Source organism: Hyalella azteca, unplaced genomic scaffold (genome assembly GCF_000764305.2).
Source record: "Hyalella azteca isolate HAZT.00-mixed unplaced genomic scaffold, Hazt_2.0.2 contig14588, whole genome shotgun sequence".
Taxonomy (NCBI): domain Eukaryota; kingdom Metazoa; phylum Arthropoda; class Malacostraca; order Amphipoda; family Hyalellidae; genus Hyalella; species Hyalella azteca.
This window is the reverse complement of record NW_025944466.1, coordinates 10409-29924: the sequence shown is the minus strand read 5'-3', so window position 1 is coordinate 29924 and position 19516 is coordinate 10409. Positions and strand designations below refer to the sequence as shown.

Below are 19516 nucleotides of genomic sequence, written 5' to 3'. Positions count from 1 at the left end.
AACATAAAAAATAAATGTCAAATCATGAAAAACGACGCACAATAACGGGAAAAATATCAATAAGTGTTAGTTAGACGAGCACATGCAGCACCAAGACCAATAATAAAACTAACTATGATTAACCCAACAGATTAATTACTTACGTTAGTACAAGAAATGACATATAACTTATAAATTAGTTGAAAAGTTCGGGCTATCAAACAAGGGTAGGAAGTAAACGAGGATGAATGTGACAGCCCAACTGTTATGCGCAGGATGAAGATCAATTCATGCAGCACAAAGACCACGTTCAAGATAAAAGCAGTAAGATAACATCACCCGGCAACGTTCAAGACAAAAGCAGTAAGATAACATCACCCGGCAACGTTCAGGATAAAAGCAGTAAGATAACATCATCCGGAAACGTTTAAAATAGAGGCAGCAAGATAACATCACCCGGTACCTACAAATAAACTAGTATATTTTGAGTTATCGGCCTTTTTTGTTCTCGGATTTGGCCAATTTTAGGCAACCTGAATTATGTACCCATACGTCCTGGAGCAATACATTTCGTGGTGCGCATATGTATCACTTCGTAGTCAACGTGTTAAGTAATGGTAGAGGTAGGTGAGGTAGTAGTACCTAGAAGTATAAGTAGGGGTAGGATTAGGGGTAGGTGAGGTAGTATTACCTGACAATAAAGGTAGGGGTAGGTGAGGTAGTAGTACCTAAGAGTAGAGATAGGATTAGGGGTAGAACTAAGTGAGGAAGTAGTACCTGGGAATAGAGGTAGGGGTAGGTGAGGTAGTAGTACCAGTGAGTAAAAGAAGAGGTAGAGGTAGGTGAGGTAGTAGTGCTACCTGGAAGTAATGGTAGGGGTAGGTGAGGTAGAAGTACCTGGAAGTAGAGGTAGGAGTAGGGGTAGGTGAGGTAGTAGTACCTGGAAGTAGAGGTAGGAGTAGGGGTAGGTGAGGTAGTGTGCTGAGGGCCAGAAGTATTGATGCTGTGTGGCCCCCGTCCCCCGATGGCGGACGCCGTGGCTCCTACCGCTCAGCACCTAGCGTTTGTGTAGTGCACGACTTGACTAGATAACAAATGCAGGCCTTAACTAGTGAACTATTGCAACTTCCACCCGAAATACTGGTGCTAAATAGGGCTACCGTCAATGCCACAATTGTCACAACTAATCTGCTACTGAACTTGCGTAATTTACCGGTTGTCAAAAGAATCCATATATTACTGGGTGAAACCAAGATTTGTAGAGTTAGATATTATAATAATATCTAAATAATATCTACAACGCCGATTCGATCGCGTTAGAAACTTGTGGTTCTGTATTGCTATGTAATAGATAGTTTCTATATAAGGCCGGCAACATAAGATGTGTAACGACGCAAGTGGAATCGACGTTAGAAAACGTATAGCAAGACCAGCTCTAGTTACTTTAACGTCACTAAATAGTAGCGCTGTTATTATTCAGTGACGTCATCGAAACCTAGATAACGCTAAACAGACCAGCCAAGAACTACGTCAAACTAGAGCAAGATATAGCATAGAAATATCAAGAACTAGGTAGCACTGCCGAAAACTGTGCATAAATGTTCGGATACTGTCAGGGGAAAGTTCCCTGAACTAAACGTTATTGAAATTGTTGCAAGCAAGAACCGTACGACCAGGTAGAACCCAAAATAGAAGACTGCGTCAGCGGCAGATTTGCGCTTCGTTTGTGATCATGACTCGGCAGAAAAGCAACGTCTCTTACACCTCCCAAGCACAAGCAACTATGATAGTGAAGCAAGGTACAACTATATAATGGTATAATACCATCTGCTGCTAGATCTAGCTAAACCATTTGCCACTGGAACAACCTCAACCGTCTGTCGCAAGAAGGTAGTGGAGCAGCACTACCACACATGAAGAAGGTAGTGAAGCAGAACTACCATATATACCTGACAACCATGTCTACACTGCACTGCACATTCAACGATCACCTGCCATATGACTGACAACAACCACTCCGCCGTGCTGCCGTTGGTAGTACTAACAATGGTGGCGACATTAGTGTTGAAAATAACGGCTACAATAGCGTCAACAATTGCGGCAACAATAATGGTAGTATTAGATGATTCCGTACGAGGAACGAACTAGGGCAAGCTAACGAGAAAAGCTGATCAGCTGTAAATAAGAATAAAGGCGGGTCAAATAAATCAAAGTACAAATGAATCAAATAATGAACATAAAGTAAGAACTTAGAAATAAAATAAGAATCACTATGAGGCGCCAAAGCTACGATGCAGCAATACAATTATAATGGATACACGTAAGCCAGCTGGCTATATAACTGACCTCAGCCAGCCGTCAACTGTGTATACACTGACCTCAGCCAGCTGTCGACTGCATGTAAACTGACCTCAGCGAGCTGTCGACTGCATGTAAACTGACCTCAGCCAGCTGTCAACTGCGTGTAAACTGACCTCAGCCAGCTGTCAACTGCTTGTAAACTGACCTCAGCCAGCTGTCAACTGCTCTGCGTATACACTGACCTCAGCCAGCTGTTGACTGCATGTAAACTGACCTCAGCCAGCTGTCGACTGCATGTAAACTGACCTCAGCCAGCTGTCGTGCGTGTAAACTGACCTCAGCCAGCTGTCAACTGCGTGTAAACTGACCTCAGCCAGCTGTCGACTGCATGTAAATTGACCTCAGCCAGCTGTCAACTGCATGTAAATTGACCTCAGCCAGCTGTCAACTGCGTGCAAACTGACCTCAGCCAGCTGTCGACTGAGGTTCAAAGTGCTCGCTGAGGAAGTGAGGTCATCAAGGGAGGTCGTAGAGACGCTCATGGGTCTGTGAAGGCATGAACATGACCCTGTATAACTAATGCATTTCATGATGACACAATAAGTATGNAGCTGGTGACTCAGCAGGCACCTCGGGGCCAAGCTAGTGACTCAGCAGGCACCTCGGGGCCAAGCTAGTGACTCAGCAGGCACCTCGGGGCCAAGCTAGTGACTCAGCAGGCACCTCGGGGCCAAGCTAGTGACTCAGCAGGCACCTCGGGGCCAAGCTAGTGACTCAGCAGGCACCTCGGGGCCAAGCTAGTGACTCAGCAGGCACCTCGGGGCCAAGCTAGTGACTCAGCAGGCACCTCGGGGCCAAGCTAGTGACTCAGCAGGCACCTCGGGGCCAAGCTAGTGACTCAGCAGGCACCTCGGGGCCAAGCTAGTGACTCAGCAGGCACCTCGGGGCCAAGCTAGTGACTCAGCAGGCACCTCGGGGCCAAGCTAGTGACTCAGCAGGCACCTCGGGGCCAAGCTAGTGACTCAGCAGGCACCTCGGGGCCAAGCTAGTGACTCAGCAGGCACCTCGGGGCCAAGCTAGTGACTCAGCAGGCACCTCGGGGCCAAGCTAGTGACTCAGCAGGCACCTCGGGGCCAAGCTAGTGACTCAGCAGGCACCTCGGGGCCAAGCTAGTGACCCAGCAGGCACCTCGGGGCCAAGCTAGTGACCCAGCAGGCACGTCGGGGCCAAGCTAGTGACCCAGCAGGCACCTCGGGGCCAAGCTAGTGACCCAGCAGGCACCTCGGGGCCAAGCTGGTGACCCAGCAGGCACCTCGGGGCCAAGCTAGTGACCCAGCAGGCACCTCGGGGCTAAGCTAGTGACCCAGCAGGATCAATTCTGAATAAATCAGACAGCAGGGCTATAACGCAGCCCTGCTCTGCTGAAGCACAATTCTTTACCATGGCGGCAGTCTATACCTCTAATTGAAGGTTTACTCACTGGTGGGCAGAGTTGGGGAGGACGAGCGAGTCGGGGACTGTCATGTACGAGCCATCAGGTGCCATGGTGAAGCTTCCTTCAGGTGCCATCGCGTAATTGCCATCAGGTGCCACGAAGCTGCTGCCGTCAGCTACCACGAAGCTGCCATCAGGTGCCACGAAGGTGCCATCAGGTGCCACGAAGGTGCCATCAAGTGTGACTGGCCATGCACCACGAGGTGCCAGAGAGTACCCGGCACCAGGTATGGCTGGCACGTAGGTTATGTCAGGACTTGAGTTCAGTGACATCATGAGGGGAGGTGATCGGTGGTGCTGAGGTGATACCAGCACCTGTGTCACTGCAGCACGCAGCTCTTGCAGCTCCTGCTGCATGTTCGACTGACACATGTCAGCATGCTGCTGCTGCTGCTGCATGTTCGACTGACACATGTCAGCATGCTGCTGCTGCTGCTGCTGCATGTTCGACTGGCTCATGTCAACATACTGCTGCTGCTGCTGCTGTGCTTGCTCTTGTCGTCCATCTGCCGAAAATAATAAAAAACTCTAAGGCAAATATTCTCTAGACTCTAGAGAATACTATCCTATAGTCTAGTCTAGAGCAACAGTAAAGAGTTCGTCGAGTTGTTACTAAAGTAGTATCCTCTAGAACAACAGTAAAAACTGTACGTTCTTTTTGAGAGCGAACTAACCTTGATATTGTTGTTGCTGCTGTTGTTCTGTAGATTGTGAAGCTTGTTGTTGTTCAACAGCTGCAGAAGTTTGCTGCTGTTGGTTGAGACTTATGCCACTGTCTTCTCCAGCACTAGCCACTTCGGCCTGGTGCGCAGCAGTGGCAGTGGTAGCACTAGTGGTAAGATGAGCAGCAATGGTTGGAGGAACTTCACTTGCATGGTCACCAGCACAGGTAGAGGGACCACCAGTGGTAGGAGTAGCAGTAGGAGTAGGAGTAGGAGTGTCGAGCGCTGCATGGACATAAGCAGCAGCGGCTGATGCAGGAGTAGGAGGGTCGATGGCGTTGAGAGACACGACGGTGGAGGCGGAACTGGAGGAGGCGCTGGAGTGCGCACAAGTAGGAGTAGGAGTAGTGGAGGTACTGGTAGGAGCATCGCACGCTACAGTAGGAGCACCTGGAGTAGGAGTAGCAGTCTGGGGAATGGAGGGGAGAGGAGCAGAGTCCCGGGGAGACGTGGTGACGGAGGAGTTTGGAGTTGCGCTGCTACTGCTGCTGCAGGATCTCGTCACGCTGGGGCTCCTGCTGGGGACGTGGTGACGTGTTAGGCGTGTGACGTGTTAGGCGTGTGACGTGTTAGGCGTGTGACGTGTTAGGCGTGTGACGTGTTAGACGTGTGACGTGTTAGACGTGTGACGTGTTAGGCGTGTGACGTGTTAGGCGTGTGACGTGTTAGGCGTGTGACGTGTTAGGCGTGTGACGTGTTAGGCGTGTGACGTGTTAGACGTGTGACGTGTTAGGCGTGTGACGTGTTAGGCGTGTGACGTGTTAGGCGTGTGACGTGTTAGGCGTGAGACGTGTTAGGCGTGTGACGTGTTAGGCGTGTGACGAAATGTATTTCTGATCTATGAAATTTTGTGATGAAATTTGTTTCAAATGTGATTGGAGGGCAATGAATATGACATTTTGACATGACACACCTACGGCGGTAGCCACAATGTATGCATACATCATATATACCTAACTTATATGTTAGTGAATGTAATGCGCTCAGAATCGTACAACGAAATATTCGGTAATATAAGTATTTTCTCAAGTAAATTAAAACGGAAACTTGCCTTGGTTTGGCCCGCGCGAGGTCGGACTCCAAGACGACGCTAGTGACGACGAAGCGGGAGAACCTCTTGGCCGTCCCTGCCTCAGGCGCGGGGGGCGCCGCCCCCTGAACACTCGGCAGGACAACGGAGGGCGCCAGAACGTCGGTTGTTTCCCTCTGTTGCTGAGATACAGTCTCAGGTACTGTTGACTGTTGGTTTATCTGCTGACGTGAGGCTTCTGTTGAGTCCATCTGTTCGGTTTGCTGTTGACGCTCGGTCTGTTGTTGTTGTTGCTGTTGAAGCTCGGTCTGTTGTTGCTGTTGTTGTTGAGTGGAAGCCTCCACTGCAAGCTCCAGTTGTTCCTCCTGCTCCTGGTCCCGACACGATGACAGGCGGCGAATGGGAGAGACAGAATCGCTGTCCTCCTTTACACCCCCGAAGTCCTCTACCCCCTGAACCCCGATGAGTTAAACATGAATTAGTACAACAAATAAGAAAAAGTATTAAAATCATTTGTTTGCTTGAATCGCAAGTTTAGCAGAAATTTAAATAAGCAAAGGCAATACAACAAAAATTCACCATATCTTTCTAAGAGAAAACGTTTCGGAGTCCAGCTCCATCGTCAGTTCATAACACAAAATTCTGTTGTGAAATGCAAAGTTTACGGTGTAATTCCAAAGAAGAAAAAATTATGCATGTGGCGAATAGTACATCAAATGATGCATAATATTTGCGTAGAAATAACAAAATTGCGAACTCAGGCTATATTTTTTAGCGCATTTTCTCATTTATGGAAAAAAATGCACTATTGTGCTCGCCATGTCCGTCTGTCTGTCCCTCCGTGACTTCATGTTTTCGGCGACGAGAAAATGCGCTCTCTGTCACTCACTGCACAGTGAGTACTGAGTTATATTTTGTATTCAATATAAGCCGAGATAAAGAACTGACGGTCGAGGGGCGGGCGCGCTGCGAGGCGGCGTGTCGTCGTGACGACCGCACGGCGGCCACAGCGCTGGTCGCCCCGAAACTGCTGCGCCGCACCGCCTCCTGCAGGCATACATACCCTGTGTAGTGTCTTGTGTGCAGCTCGTTGCAGTGTAATGTATATATACTGCCGTATGTACTGGTTACGTGTACTCCCGGGGTCATAGATTTTACAGTGTGACCAAGTGTACACTGCTTTGGAGCGTGTGCGGTGTTTCCACATGTATACACAACACAGCTTGTGTACATACATAACACAACAAACAAACACATATTATTGTACACTCCAATTAACAACCCCTGTACTCCCAGCAACAGCACCACCAGCATCTGCACTACCAGCACCACCAGCACCTGTACTAGCACCAGCACCACCAGCACCTGTACCAGCACCAGCCCCTGCACCAATAGCACCAGCACAACACCAGCACCAGCACTACCAGCACTAGCACTACCAGTCCCTGCACCATCAGCCCCTGCACTACCAGCACCAGCACAACACCAGGCAGTGCACTGACCATGGACTCCTCCGTGGGTCTGCTGGTCGGAGGCTGGGACAGCTTGCGCCCCTGTAAGGGGGACCTGGAGGCCCTGGAGGCGTCCGCTGGGGGCTTAGACCCGTCCGTCATGGGGACTGCAGCCCCAAACTTGGGGTCGAGGAAGTCCACGACGGGGATGACGTTTTTGTTCTCCAGCAGCTGGCGGTTGATGTCGAGCAGCATCTTGGTGAACACCTCCGCGTGAAGGGTAGGCAGCAGGTTCGTCATGACCTGCAAGGGCAGGTTAGTCGTGGTCAGCACTCTTACTCTTACCCTTACATGTCGTTACCCTTATTTCCCCTCACAACCCTCACATGTCCCTGATATATTCCCTTCAAAAATAATATCTTCACATCGCTTTCATTATCTCTCTTGCCTCCATCATCATCACTTCACCCTTATTATCCTCACTCTTGAGCTTGTTGGGAGACTATGACCATTGCTTCCCCCTCATATTACATTCAATTTACTGCCTTTATCAGATTACCATGAATATCCTCAGATTACCCCCTGTGTCCTCAAATTACCCTCAGTATCCTCAGATTACCCTCAATATCCTCACATTCCCTCAGTATCCTCACCAGTTTGCTGATGCCGCACAAGCGGAACTTGGTCTGCGAAGTCGTCATCTCATTAACCTAAGCTTGCACTACCACCAAACTTTGTCCTCGCGTTACTCTAATATTACACCCGTGTTACCATGACATTACCCTCGCATTACCTTAATATTACCCTCGCGTTACCCCCACTGACCAGTTTGCTGGTAACGTCCTGAGGTTCGTCGTCGGTAACATCGAAGCGGAACTTGGTCTGCTGAGTGGTGGTCTCGAGCTGACACTCGACCATCGTGTCCACCACGCTCAGGATGGTCAGTTTGGGCACCTTGTCCATCGTCTTCTTCTTTTTCTTCTTCTTGTCCTGTTGCTTGGCGCATGACTGCGCCTGCTGACAACAGGCGTCTGACAAGGCGCCTTCAGCTGACGCTTGACACGGCATCACGTCAGCAGAACATTCCGCCACATCAACGGCAGTGTCAGCCCCTGACGAGCTGGGGAGACATGGGGTGGTTAGAGCTGACGTCAGCACGACGTCTGATGACGGGGTAGCATGATAGAATAGGTCATCTCCATGCCAGTGATGGGGAGGAACGTCCCCTAAGGGGTGTGGTTGTGACTGGGTATCCATGGTGTTGGGGGTTGAGGTAAAGGTACCAAGGGGTTGTTGATACAGGGCATTTGGGGTCTCCATGGGGTCATGGGGAGGATATTCATGACTGGGCTGCATGGCATGACCAAGGTTCATGATACCCGATGCAGGAGGGTGAGTCAAGTTGGGGATATTAGACCAGGTATCGCCAGTTGAGACACCATGAACGCTGGCGCTCAAACTCGCGTTCAAGTTGAGTGTGCTGGCGGTGAGGGGAGATGGGCCCGTGATGCAAGAAGTGCTGAGGGCCTGACCGAGGAGGGGTCTAGCCCCAGGATCCCCCAACTGAAGGGGGAAGGGAGAGCACAGCTCGGCCTGGTTCTCGACAAGGGCGCTCAAGGGGCACTCTAACCCTCTCATGGGGGGCACGGGGGCTGAATTGCGACGATGGGTGAGTTGACCGGGGTTGGGGGGGACCGCGGGGGCAAGGTGGCTGGGAGGGAAGGGGTGGGCCTCAAATACAATGGGGGTAGCGGTCCCCCCCGAGGGGGGATTGTGACCGACAGACTCTGTGATCGGGTGATGGGCTCCCCATGGGGGAACTGAATGGGGTTTATGGTCCCACCTGCTCCCCACAAACGCACATGTGAAGGGAGCGCACAAACAAAGGGGTGACACGAATTAGGGGTGCAGTGAGGGTGCAAAGCGGGTGCAGGGAAGGTTGCAGTAGAGGTTGCAGTAGAGGTTGCAGTAGGGGTTGCAGAGGGGTTGCAATAGCCCACCACCGCCACGCCACGAACAAAACAAAAGCAAGCGTCAGGACACAGTAATATTCAGCGGTGGGGCCTCAGCAATGAGGCACAGACACCTCATAACAAAACATAAAATGTTTAGTTGGTAAACTTGCCATTAGCAAACAGTTAAATACGAAATGTTTAATCAATGAACGATGTATCAGGAAACGTTTTATGAAGATACGATGTATCAGAGAACGTTTTATGAAGAAAAAATATATCATGGAACGCTTTATGAAGAAACGTTATATCAGAAAACGTTCATTCAATAAACTATATACTACCAGGAAACGCTCAATCAAGAAACGATATATTAGAAAACCTTCAAGCAAAAAACGATATATCAGAAAGCATTCAATCAACAAACTCTATAACAAAAAACGTTTGATGACTAAACGTTCATCAAATCAAGCAATAAACAAAGCGAGATGATCACAATAAGTAACTTGAATACTGAACGCTCTTGCCTGGCATTAAGAGTACAAGGCAGGTAACCATGCAAGTAAGATGCAAGTAACAGTATACAATGACACTGTAAACCTACCAGCATCAGCCCGCCACCACTCTTTCAAAATTTAGAGTCGCCCCAGCTTCTGGTAATCCAAATCAGAAGCTGCCGCGTCTGTAAATTTTTACTGGGAACTCTCGTACAAATAGCATTGACACGCGCACTGCGTTACGTAGGAATAAAGTGGATACAGGTAAAGAATAGCGGTGCATTGTATCGTGCTATAGGATACCAGTAGTGGTGAGGCATGTACCGTGCCATAGTACATCATAATACGCAGCAATAACGAGCTATAAAATGCACACTTAATGAATAATTTGACAGCGTTAAGCACACACGAGGTTAGCATAGCAAGCAAACATTTACCAAGAAATGTTAACTATAATTATTGGTTGACACGTTCACATCCGTCCCAATATACCTATATATATATTCCGGACAAAATTGGTAACATTACCGGACAGGGGTTAGAAAACCGGACAAAATCGAGTCCGGTTATTAACTCTGCAATTAGTTTGTACTTAAAAACTGGACACGAAAATGAATGAACTACACTACCAGACATTCTAAAAAACGCCATAATACATGTATGATCCATCATGTATACTTCTGTATTCATATCGTAGTTGCCTCATACGTTGCCCACTCACCCATCCAAGGCAGGAGGATGAGTCACAGCACCCCCAGGTGGGGGGGCAGCAGCTGCGGCAGGGGGGGAGGTGTCCGCGTGGGGGGCGTCCTGCGGGTACACCACACTAGTTATCAGTTTGCCATTCCGCCGCATCAGCTTTAAAATATCACGAATAAATGAAACTAAATATTAGCAAGGAACAAACTAGCACTATTACTACTAATAGTGCTAGTTATTAGCACTATTATTAGTTATTAATTAGCACTATTACTACTAGCACTAGCAAGGAGCACACTAAAATGGCTATTGCTGAGCTGGACATATAACTAGCACGACATCGCGTCACAATGTCAACAAAGTTTACTAATTTACTTGAAAATAAGTTGAGATTTGACGAGACTAAAGACGGGAAAAATTGCATAAAAAGACAAAAAAATGTCTTAAAAGAACATTAATTACGTCGATGTTAACTGACAGCATCACCGCTGTTAATTAAATCTTTTATAATGAGATCGAATGTAATATCTTCATGCACATTGCTAATTAATAATCTATTTGTGGCTATATTTAATTATGTATTGCATTTGTTATTATACATAATGATATATATCATTCAGCGGACATGATGTTGCGATAATAAGTGATGCTTGAAGTGATGATAGTAGATCATTAACAATGACTCAAGGAGCTTGCTTTATAATCTATACTGTAAAAACAATGAAATAATAATATGATTATTATTATGAATGATACATGATATAATATCTAGATATATCTAGTAGATATATGAATGAACCTGAGTCCATTTATTGTACGTAATCATGCAAGACATTTAATGAACAATGGCTGCAGAAGAGCTTAGGACAAATTCAAGCTACAGAACATGCGTTTACCACTCACTACCACATCCGTAACATGTGAATATGAACTATGCAGCCTGAACAGCGCAAACGCGGTACAAGGATACAATTAAGGATGTATGGATGTATGGAAACAAGGGTGTAAGGATACAAGGATGTAAGGATACAAGGATGTAAGACAAATAAGGATACGACTTTAAGACAAAAAATACGAATGCAAGACAAATAAAGATACGAGTGTAAGACAAAGGATACGAATGTATAAGACAGAGGGTTCGAATGTAATACAATAAATACGGATGTCAAATAAATGAATATATAAGTGTAAGACAAAGGATTCGAATGTAATACAATAAATACGAAAGTAAAATAAATATACAAGTGTAAGACATAGGATACGAATGTAAAACAATAAATACGAATGTAAGAAAAAAGATACGAATGTAAGACAATAAATACGAATGTAAGACAAATAAAGATGATAGTTTAGACTTTAGACAAATGATATACCTACGAAGGATGTCAATGTGAGGCAAGGAAACACGGATGTATGACAAATAATGGTACGACTGTACGATATATAAAATAAATAGTAATATAAAACACAATATAATCAGCAACTTAGCACACAGACGATATAAGTTCTACAGCATGCGCATCAACAGTTTCAACACCTCAACAATTTTCAACACAACCCTCGCAGAAACCCAGCAAGGCAAATTGCGAGAAAACTTAGCAAATAAAAAAAACTATGTTCCAGTTTTCTCAGCTACATTCGATATTAAATAGAAATATTGAGGACATTCTGAGCAGAAATAAATGTAGTATTGCTGCTACTGAAGACAACGGCAGATGTAGACCGACATGAGACGTGTTATATGCTTTACTTGGCGACTTTATTGAGCTTAAAGAGGTAATAAAAAGTAAATTCCTTAAAAGTTTATTAAAGACGAAGTACAAATTTCTTATGTAGTCATTACAAAACTATTTATCATTGCCAGAGCTCGAGGTTAAATGTTGCGCGAAGCAAGCAAAATCAGATGTTAATGAGAACAGCAGAACCTAATTAAGAGATTCAAAAGTGCAGCAGAACCTAGAACGCTTAAGGGGCCGCCAAAAGAACCTAAAACGTTCAAAAGTGCCGACTGAAGAACCTAGAACGTTTGTGGGCAGACAAAATACTTAGAACGTTCAAAGACCAGACAGAAGAACTTAGAACGTTCCAAAGTGCTGACAGCAGAACCTAGAACGTTCAAAAATGCTGACAGCAGAACTTAGAACGTTCAAAAGTGCTGACGGCAGAACTTAGAACGTTCAAAAGTGCTGACGGCAGAACCTAGAACGTTCAAAAGTGCTGACGGCAGAACTTAGAACGTTCAAAAATGCCGACAGCAGAACCTAGAGCGTTCAAAAATGCAGAAGGCAGAACCTAGAACCTTCAAAAATGCTGACGGCAGAACCTAGAATGTTCAAAAATGCCGACAGCAGAACCTACAGCGTTCAAAAGTGCTGACGGCAGAACCCAGAACGTTCAAAAATGCTGGCAGCAGAACTTAGAACGCTTAAAAATGCTGACAGCAGAACCTTGAACGTTCAAAAGTGCTGACGGCAGAACCTACAACGTTCAAAAATGCCGACAGCAGAAACAAAAACGTTCAGAAATGCCGACAGTAGAACCTATAGAACGTTGCAAACTATCATCCCACACACAGAGATACGAGTTGATATCAACACACATCGGTCAAACATCTTGCCAAACATCATCAACACACCCAGCAGATACGTGTTGATATCAACACACATCGGTCAAACATCTTGTCAAACATCCCCACGCGCAAGACAAGCGCCGTTATATCCCCACATCACGAGGCAGTGTCGGCGCGCAGGTCGGCGCAGACATAACAAAATGACGACTGTACGTCCCGAGTGACGCATGTCGAACCATGTTATGCATGTCGTAAGTTCCTACGCATGTCATAGGCTCCCACACATATCGTAAATTCCAGCACATATCGTATAATCCTACATATGTCGCGAAGCAATCGTAGGTCCCTGAAAATGTCGTAAGACCCTGCACATGTCGTAAGACTGCATATGTCGACGGTTCGCATGGAAGTCGCAAAGGCACATAATATAAGTAAGGTAAGGAAGCTTAATCGCCTATAGGTCCTTAATTACTTGGAGACGGGTTCAAACAAGCTACAATTGTGAGTAAATTGAGTACAGGAAGCAAGAATATTTACGAGCTACAGAGATCCTAAAAGTTGTGGAAATACTAGAGACTTCACAGTCAAGTCAGATCCTAGAAGTTGTGGAAATACTAGAGACTTTAAGACTTTACAGTCAAGTCATATCCTAGAAGTTGTGGCAATACTAGAGACTTTACAGTCAAGTCAGATCCTAGAAGTTGTGGAAATACTAGAGACTTTACAGTCAAGTCGGATCCTAGAAGTTGTGGTAATACAAGACTTTACAGTCAAGTCAGATCCTAAAAGTTGTGGCAATACTAGAGACTTCACAGTCAAGTCAGATCCTAGAAGTTGTGGAAATACTAGAGACATTACAGTCAAGTCGGATCCTAGAAGTTGTGGCAATACTAGAGACTTTACAGTCAAGTCAGATCCTAGAAGTTGTGGCAATACTAGAGACTTCACAGTCAAGTCAGATCCTATGAAATTTGTGCCAATACAAGACTTTACAGTCAAGTCAGATGCTAGTAGTTGAGGCAATACTACTCCACGCGGTCAAATCAGATCCTAGAAGAAGGCATATAGAAAGCATCTATTATTAATCGACATTGAAGTCAGGTTGACGTGGAAGGCCTCGATGGTCGTCACAGAGTATCAAGAACCATGTTCACTTAGAACCCCAAATACGGTTCTCGCAATCCGCGGTCCGCAGAACCCTAAATACGGTTCTTCGCAAGCATCGCAAATGCACTAGAAACCAATAGCAAAAATTATATATCCATACAACTCTACTTTTTGTAGACATAAATTTTCATTACCAGCTACCTGACAAATGTTTCAAACGGCCAATTATTTATACGAATTATGATTACAAATAGTTATGATAAATTTTTATTGTGAATTTATGGTCAGGGGCAGTAAAGAATTGGGTTCCGAAAACCTGCATACTGAAATAAGGCGAGCATGCAAAATTCGAGACGAGAAGCTTGATGTATCTCAAAACGCCCGGCATGCTCTCTTCAAAATACCATACATACCCTTTTTCAACATACCCTACATGCCTTGTTCAACATTTCCTAAATGCCCTGTTCAATATACCCTACATCGAACGAAGGAACAGCCGGAAAGAAGTAACAAAAGGACCAGTCACAAGCACTACGCAAGCACGGCAACGTGACAACAACAACAAGCTTTTAAAGAAAATGCACCTGCACCATCTCCGACGATACGCTGCTGTCTCCAGGTGGCATCGGATGTAAAGTCGTGGCTGCTTCCGCCATCGAAACTCCAGGTGCAGCCATCGAAGCTCCAGGTGCAGCCATCGAAGCTCCAGGTGCAGCCATCGATACTCCAGTTGCGGCCATCGAAACTCCAGGCAAAGCTACCGAAGCTCCAGGTGCAGCCATCAATACTCCAGTTGCGGCCATCGAAACTCCAGGCACAGCCACCGAAGCTCCAGGTGCAGCCATCGATACTCCAGATGCAGCCATTGAAACTCCAGTTGCGGCCATCGAAACTCCAGGTGCAGCCATTGAAACTCCAGGTACAGCCATCGAAACTCCAGACACAGCCATTGAAACTCCAGGTGCAGCCATCGAAATTCCAGGCACAGCCATCGAAACTCCAGGCACAGCCATTGAAACTCCAGGTGCAGCCATCGACATTCCAGGCACAGCCATTGAAACTCCAGGTACAGCCATCGAAACTCCAGGCACAGCCATTGAAACTCCAGGCACAGCCATTGAAACTCCAGGTGCAGCCATCGAAATTCCAGGCACAGCCATTGAAACTCCAGGTGCAGCCATCGAAACTCCAGGCACAGCCATTGAAACTCCAGTTGCAGTCATCGAAAGTCCAGGAACAGCCATTGAAACTCCAGGTGCAGCCATCGAAACTCCAGGCACAGCCATTGAAACTCCAGGTGCAGCCATCGAAACTCCAGGTGCAGCCATCGAAACTCCAGGCTCGGCCATTGAAACTCCAGGTGCGGCCATCGAAACTCCAGAGGTAGCCATCGAAACTCCAGAGGTAGCCATCGAAACTCCAGAGGCAGCCATTGAAACTCCAGAGGTAGCCATCGAAACTCCAGAGGTAGCCATCGAAACTCCAGAGGTAGCCATCGAAACTCCAGGGGCAGCCATTGAAGTTCCAGGTGCATTCATTGAAACCCCATGGGCAGCCGTCAAAATTCCAGACGTAATCATCGAAACTCTAGGCGTAGCGATGATAACACCAGTTCCATCCTCCGGTTTTGTAGCTATAAACTGCGAATCCTGATCAAGAGGTGTAGCCACCCCAAGTTCACTAGGACCTGACGATCCTTCAAAGGTCGCACAGGAGGAGGAGGTGACCGAGCACAAGGGCCGTGAGGCTTGCCCACTGTCAACTGAAAAAGTTGATACGACAGGGGAAGCTCCACCATCACCAAGAGGGGATATCCGTGGCAAAGCAAAAACTAAATGCTCATTCAACACATCGCTGGAAGTGGGACCTGCTGTCAAATTCGACTCGCACATCAACGCAGTGCATAACTGCTCTAACTTTGCAGTGGGTACTGGCTCTTTCAGTCCGTTCGAAACAACCACTTCTTCAGAGCAGGGTTTACCGCAACCATTACTCGCAGGTACAGCATCTTCAGGTCGTGCTGACATCGCCACAATAGAGGAGACATTGGGCAGCTTCGGAACAAACGAAGTCACACGACTAGAGGGTATAGGTGGGTAGGAGCCCACCTCAAGAACTTGAGGAACATACTCGTTAACTTGTGCTAAACTTGGACCAGAACGCTGACTAGAAGACATGTCTGGAGGTTGGGAGCCTACTTGCTCTACCGGTACAGCAGCAGCGTGTCCCGACCAAGATGATAAGCACGTGGGGTTATGATGCATCCATGATCCGGTAGGAGGTGCCGGGACCTGCGTGGCGGCCAAAGACGCGGTGCCTCCAGTTTCAGCAGAAACTTGGACGTCGTGAGGGTAGTTGGAGGTCAGGACAGCCACGGTAGGCAACGCTGTGTCGAATTTCAGCTGTGCAGGGATCATTGGTGTAGCAACATTCATCTGGCTTGAAGTTGGAACCGAATTCGAAACGATTCCTCCACTCGCGTTCAGCACAGAAGAGAGGCCTAGAGGGGTAGTCATGGATGGGGTATAACGTGCCACTGCTGAAAGCGGAGGCTGAGACAAAGACCGAGCGTAAGTCGAAGAAGAGGGGTAAGGAAAAGACGGATCGTGTGAGATAGAGTGACCGTAAAGAGCAGTATTCCCAGTTGTTTGATAAACTTGTGTAGCCATTGGCACGGCAGGCGAGGCATTAGCATTTGAATGAATCGAAGCAGGGAGATCGATTGACTGCGAAGAGTTCTGAACCGGCATGGAAATTTGACGTGACACTAAGGGTGCCGTAGGGTAAATATTTGCTAAAGTTTGAACCTTTGAGGCTGTTGCTTCGATGGATTGTAGTTGCACAGGTAATTCTACCGCCTGTACAGAAGCAGCTGCTGATAAAGTAGGATTACCTCCAGCAATGTCTGGTGCTCTACAAGTGAGTTCTGACGAGGATAAGATAGGTTTCTGGGAGCTATCATGCTCATCTTTAATGCTAGTTTCCTTATCTCGTTGTGTGGCTCGTGGCCCGTGGTCTAAACTGCGGTCGGTCTCATCCAGGAGTTTCTGGATGTGCTCCTGCTGCTCGGGTGTGGGTTGGGGTATGGGGTCCTGAGATGGAATGGCATGCAAGACCTGCTCCCCGCTCGGCGGAATGGGGGCATGCGCATCGGCAGTGTCGCATGAAATGACTCGGTCACTGAGAGCGGACGCTAGACAAGAACTAGTTGAGTGCACGTAGTTACCGCCACCACAATATGAACTAGGGATTACATTTGTTGCTAAACTAGATATTAAACTTGGCGCAGGACTTGCCGCCACCCCAGAGGTCCCAGTTAGTGAGAGCCCAAGGGATGGTTTAGGGAGATCGTCACAGAAAATGATGTCGTTCAGGTTGCAGGGGGTAGACTGGCGAAGACAATTCGAGGTCTTGGGTAACGAATTCAAGTTGGCGCTCGTGACGGCCTGGGGGATGCTGGACTGAGATAAAAGGTCCCCAGGGAAATTCCCCTCCACGGACAACACGTGGTGGTGTTGTAAAGGCATCGACGTGCCCGATGGCACGTAGCTCGCCGGCAGGAGCCCCGAGTTAGGCAAGTTCACGTGGTGCTGAGGGGCGAACGAAGGGTAACATGGAGGAAGAGCTGTGCAGGTCGTCGCTATACTCGATCCTCCTGCAGAGCAGGCAGGGGCTTCGGCTAGATTCGGTTGATGATGAAGTGGCAGTTGCTGGTGGAGAGGTGGTTGATGTTGGACAGGTGGTTGATGGTGGACAGGTGGTTGATGGTGGACAGGTGGTTGATGGTGGACAAGTGGCTGCTGTTGGGCAGGTGGTTGCTGGAGGACAGGAGGCTGTTGATGAGAAAGAGACTTTTGGTGAGCAAGAGGCTGCTGATATGCATGAGGCTGTTGGTCGACAGGTGGTTGCTGAAGGACAGGTGTCTGCTGGTGGACAGGTGACTGCTGGTGGACAGGAGTCTGCTGGTGGACAGGTGTCTGCTGGTGGACAGGTGTCTGCTGGTGGACAGGTGTCTGCTGGTGGACAGGAGTCTGCTGGTGGACAGGTGTCTGCTGGTGGACAGGTGTCTGCTGGTGGACAGGTGTCTGCTGGTGAAGAGATGTCTGTTGGTGGACAAGTGGATGCTCAAGGACAGGAGGCTGTTGATGATCAGGAGGCTGCTGGTGGACAGGGAGCTGTTGATAAACAGGTGGCTGTTGATGAAGCGGCGGTTGAGGTTGTTGCATGGATGATAGCTGCTGCTGAAGAGGCGGCTGTAGCTGCTGAAGAGGCGGCTGTAGCTGCTGAAGAGGCGGCTGTAGCTGCTGAAGAGGCGGCTGTTGTTGTTGAAGAGGCGGCTGTTGTTGTTGAAGAGGCACTTGCTGTTGTTGTTGAAAAGGCTGCTGCTGCTGCTGTTGTAGAGGAGGCTGCCGCTGCTGTTGTTGTTGAAGAGGCTGATGATGTTGTTGAAGAGGCTGCTGTTGTTGTTGAAGAGGCTGCTGTTGTTGTTGAAGAGGCTGCTGTTGTTGTTGAAGAAGCTGGTGATGTTGCAGTTGAAGAGGCTGCTTCTGCTGTTGAAAAGGGGGCTGTTGCTGTTGAAGAGGCTGCTGCTGCTGTTGTTGAAGAGGGGGCTGCTGCTGTTGAAGAGGCTGCTGCTGCTGTTGACGAGGGGGCTGTTGCTGTTGAAGAGGCTGCTGCTGCTGTTGAAGAGGGGGCTGCTGCTGAAAAAGCGGCAGCTGTTGATGTTGATGAGAAGACTGTTGTTGAATATGGTGTTGAAGGAGCTGATTAGCTGACGTCTGTAGAGCATAGGCAGCCACCTGTTGGTGAGTCGAAGCATCTGAACGGAACTACACAAACGCGCGCACAATCAAACCAGAAACTGAATACGACATCATCAATTTAACAATAACAAAGCAACCACCGACAGTTACGACACCTTTACTGGGCCCAAAAGTTTCCTGGCCCCCCATAATCTAATAGCGCGCGGGCCAAAAGACCATCCAAAACTCCACCCTTAAAGGTTTTTCTCCACCTTTCTTAAAAGGTTTCTTTCTTAAAAGACCATCCAAAACTCCGCTGTTCCAGGTTTTTTGACCACTTTCACATTGCATCTTGTGCTGGACTGGTGGTCTGTCCAATTGGGACAAGTCTAATCGGAGCTTTTGTCCTGTGTCATACAAGATCCACAACCTCTCCTACCCGCTAGTTTATGCGACCCATGGGGAGAGAATTTTCGGACATCTTCATTGCAATTGTGTCGAGCATAAAGCCAAGCGGCTCCAGAGAGAAGACGAATCAGACTCTCACCAGGGAGAGTTACTGCAGCACTGTCCAGACCGCCGTAATAACAAGGGTCCTGGCTGCCCGAACTCTTCCCATAGTCGCCTGGGAAGCTCTTCAACCCCGCCAATACCTCTGCTGCACTCATGCCTCTGCAGGCCACAGCCTCCCACAAGGTCAGGCAGTCGTGCACGCTCTGAGCTTAGGTCTCCTTGCTGGAGACCGAAGAGTGACCGTAAACACTGTTTTTAACTGCCAACTGGAGAACAACTGCCAACTGCGGCGATCCATCGTGGCCTGGGACTGCTACATCCCAAACCAAGTTCCAAGATTACCTTCAAGATTTGCATGCCGTTACAGACCATTGTGGCACTGCTCCAGCGGGGCACTGCACTAGCGGGGCACTGCACTAGCGGGGCACTGCACTAGCGGGGCACTGCACTAGCGGGGCAC

At 47.9% G+C, this 19516-nt stretch overlaps 1 protein-coding gene across 1 annotated transcript in view; it reads right to left on the bottom strand.

Annotated features, from left to right (window-relative positions):
* Positions 1-835: 835 nt before the first annotated feature.
* The window catches only part of LOC108665620 (serine-rich adhesin for platelets), a 25244-nt gene continuing 6563 nt past the window's right edge, over positions 836-19516 (bottom strand). Inside the window, exons 7-16 of the mRNA XM_047884090.1 lie at positions 14386-18075; positions 10148-10236; positions 7803-8820; positions 7029-7280; positions 6475-6573; positions 5548-5978; positions 4449-5014; positions 3761-4280; positions 2745-2826; positions 836-1036 (exon numbers count right to left, since the gene is read on the bottom strand). Coding sequence (XP_047740046.1) covers positions 836-1036; positions 2745-2826; positions 3761-4280; positions 4449-5014; positions 5548-5978; positions 6475-6573; positions 7029-7280; positions 7803-8820; positions 10148-10236; positions 14386-18075 — 6948 coding nt within the window. The remainder of the gene's footprint in view (positions 1037-2744; positions 2827-3760; positions 4281-4448; positions 5015-5547; positions 5979-6474; positions 6574-7028; positions 7281-7802; positions 8821-10147; positions 10237-14385; positions 18076-19516) is intronic.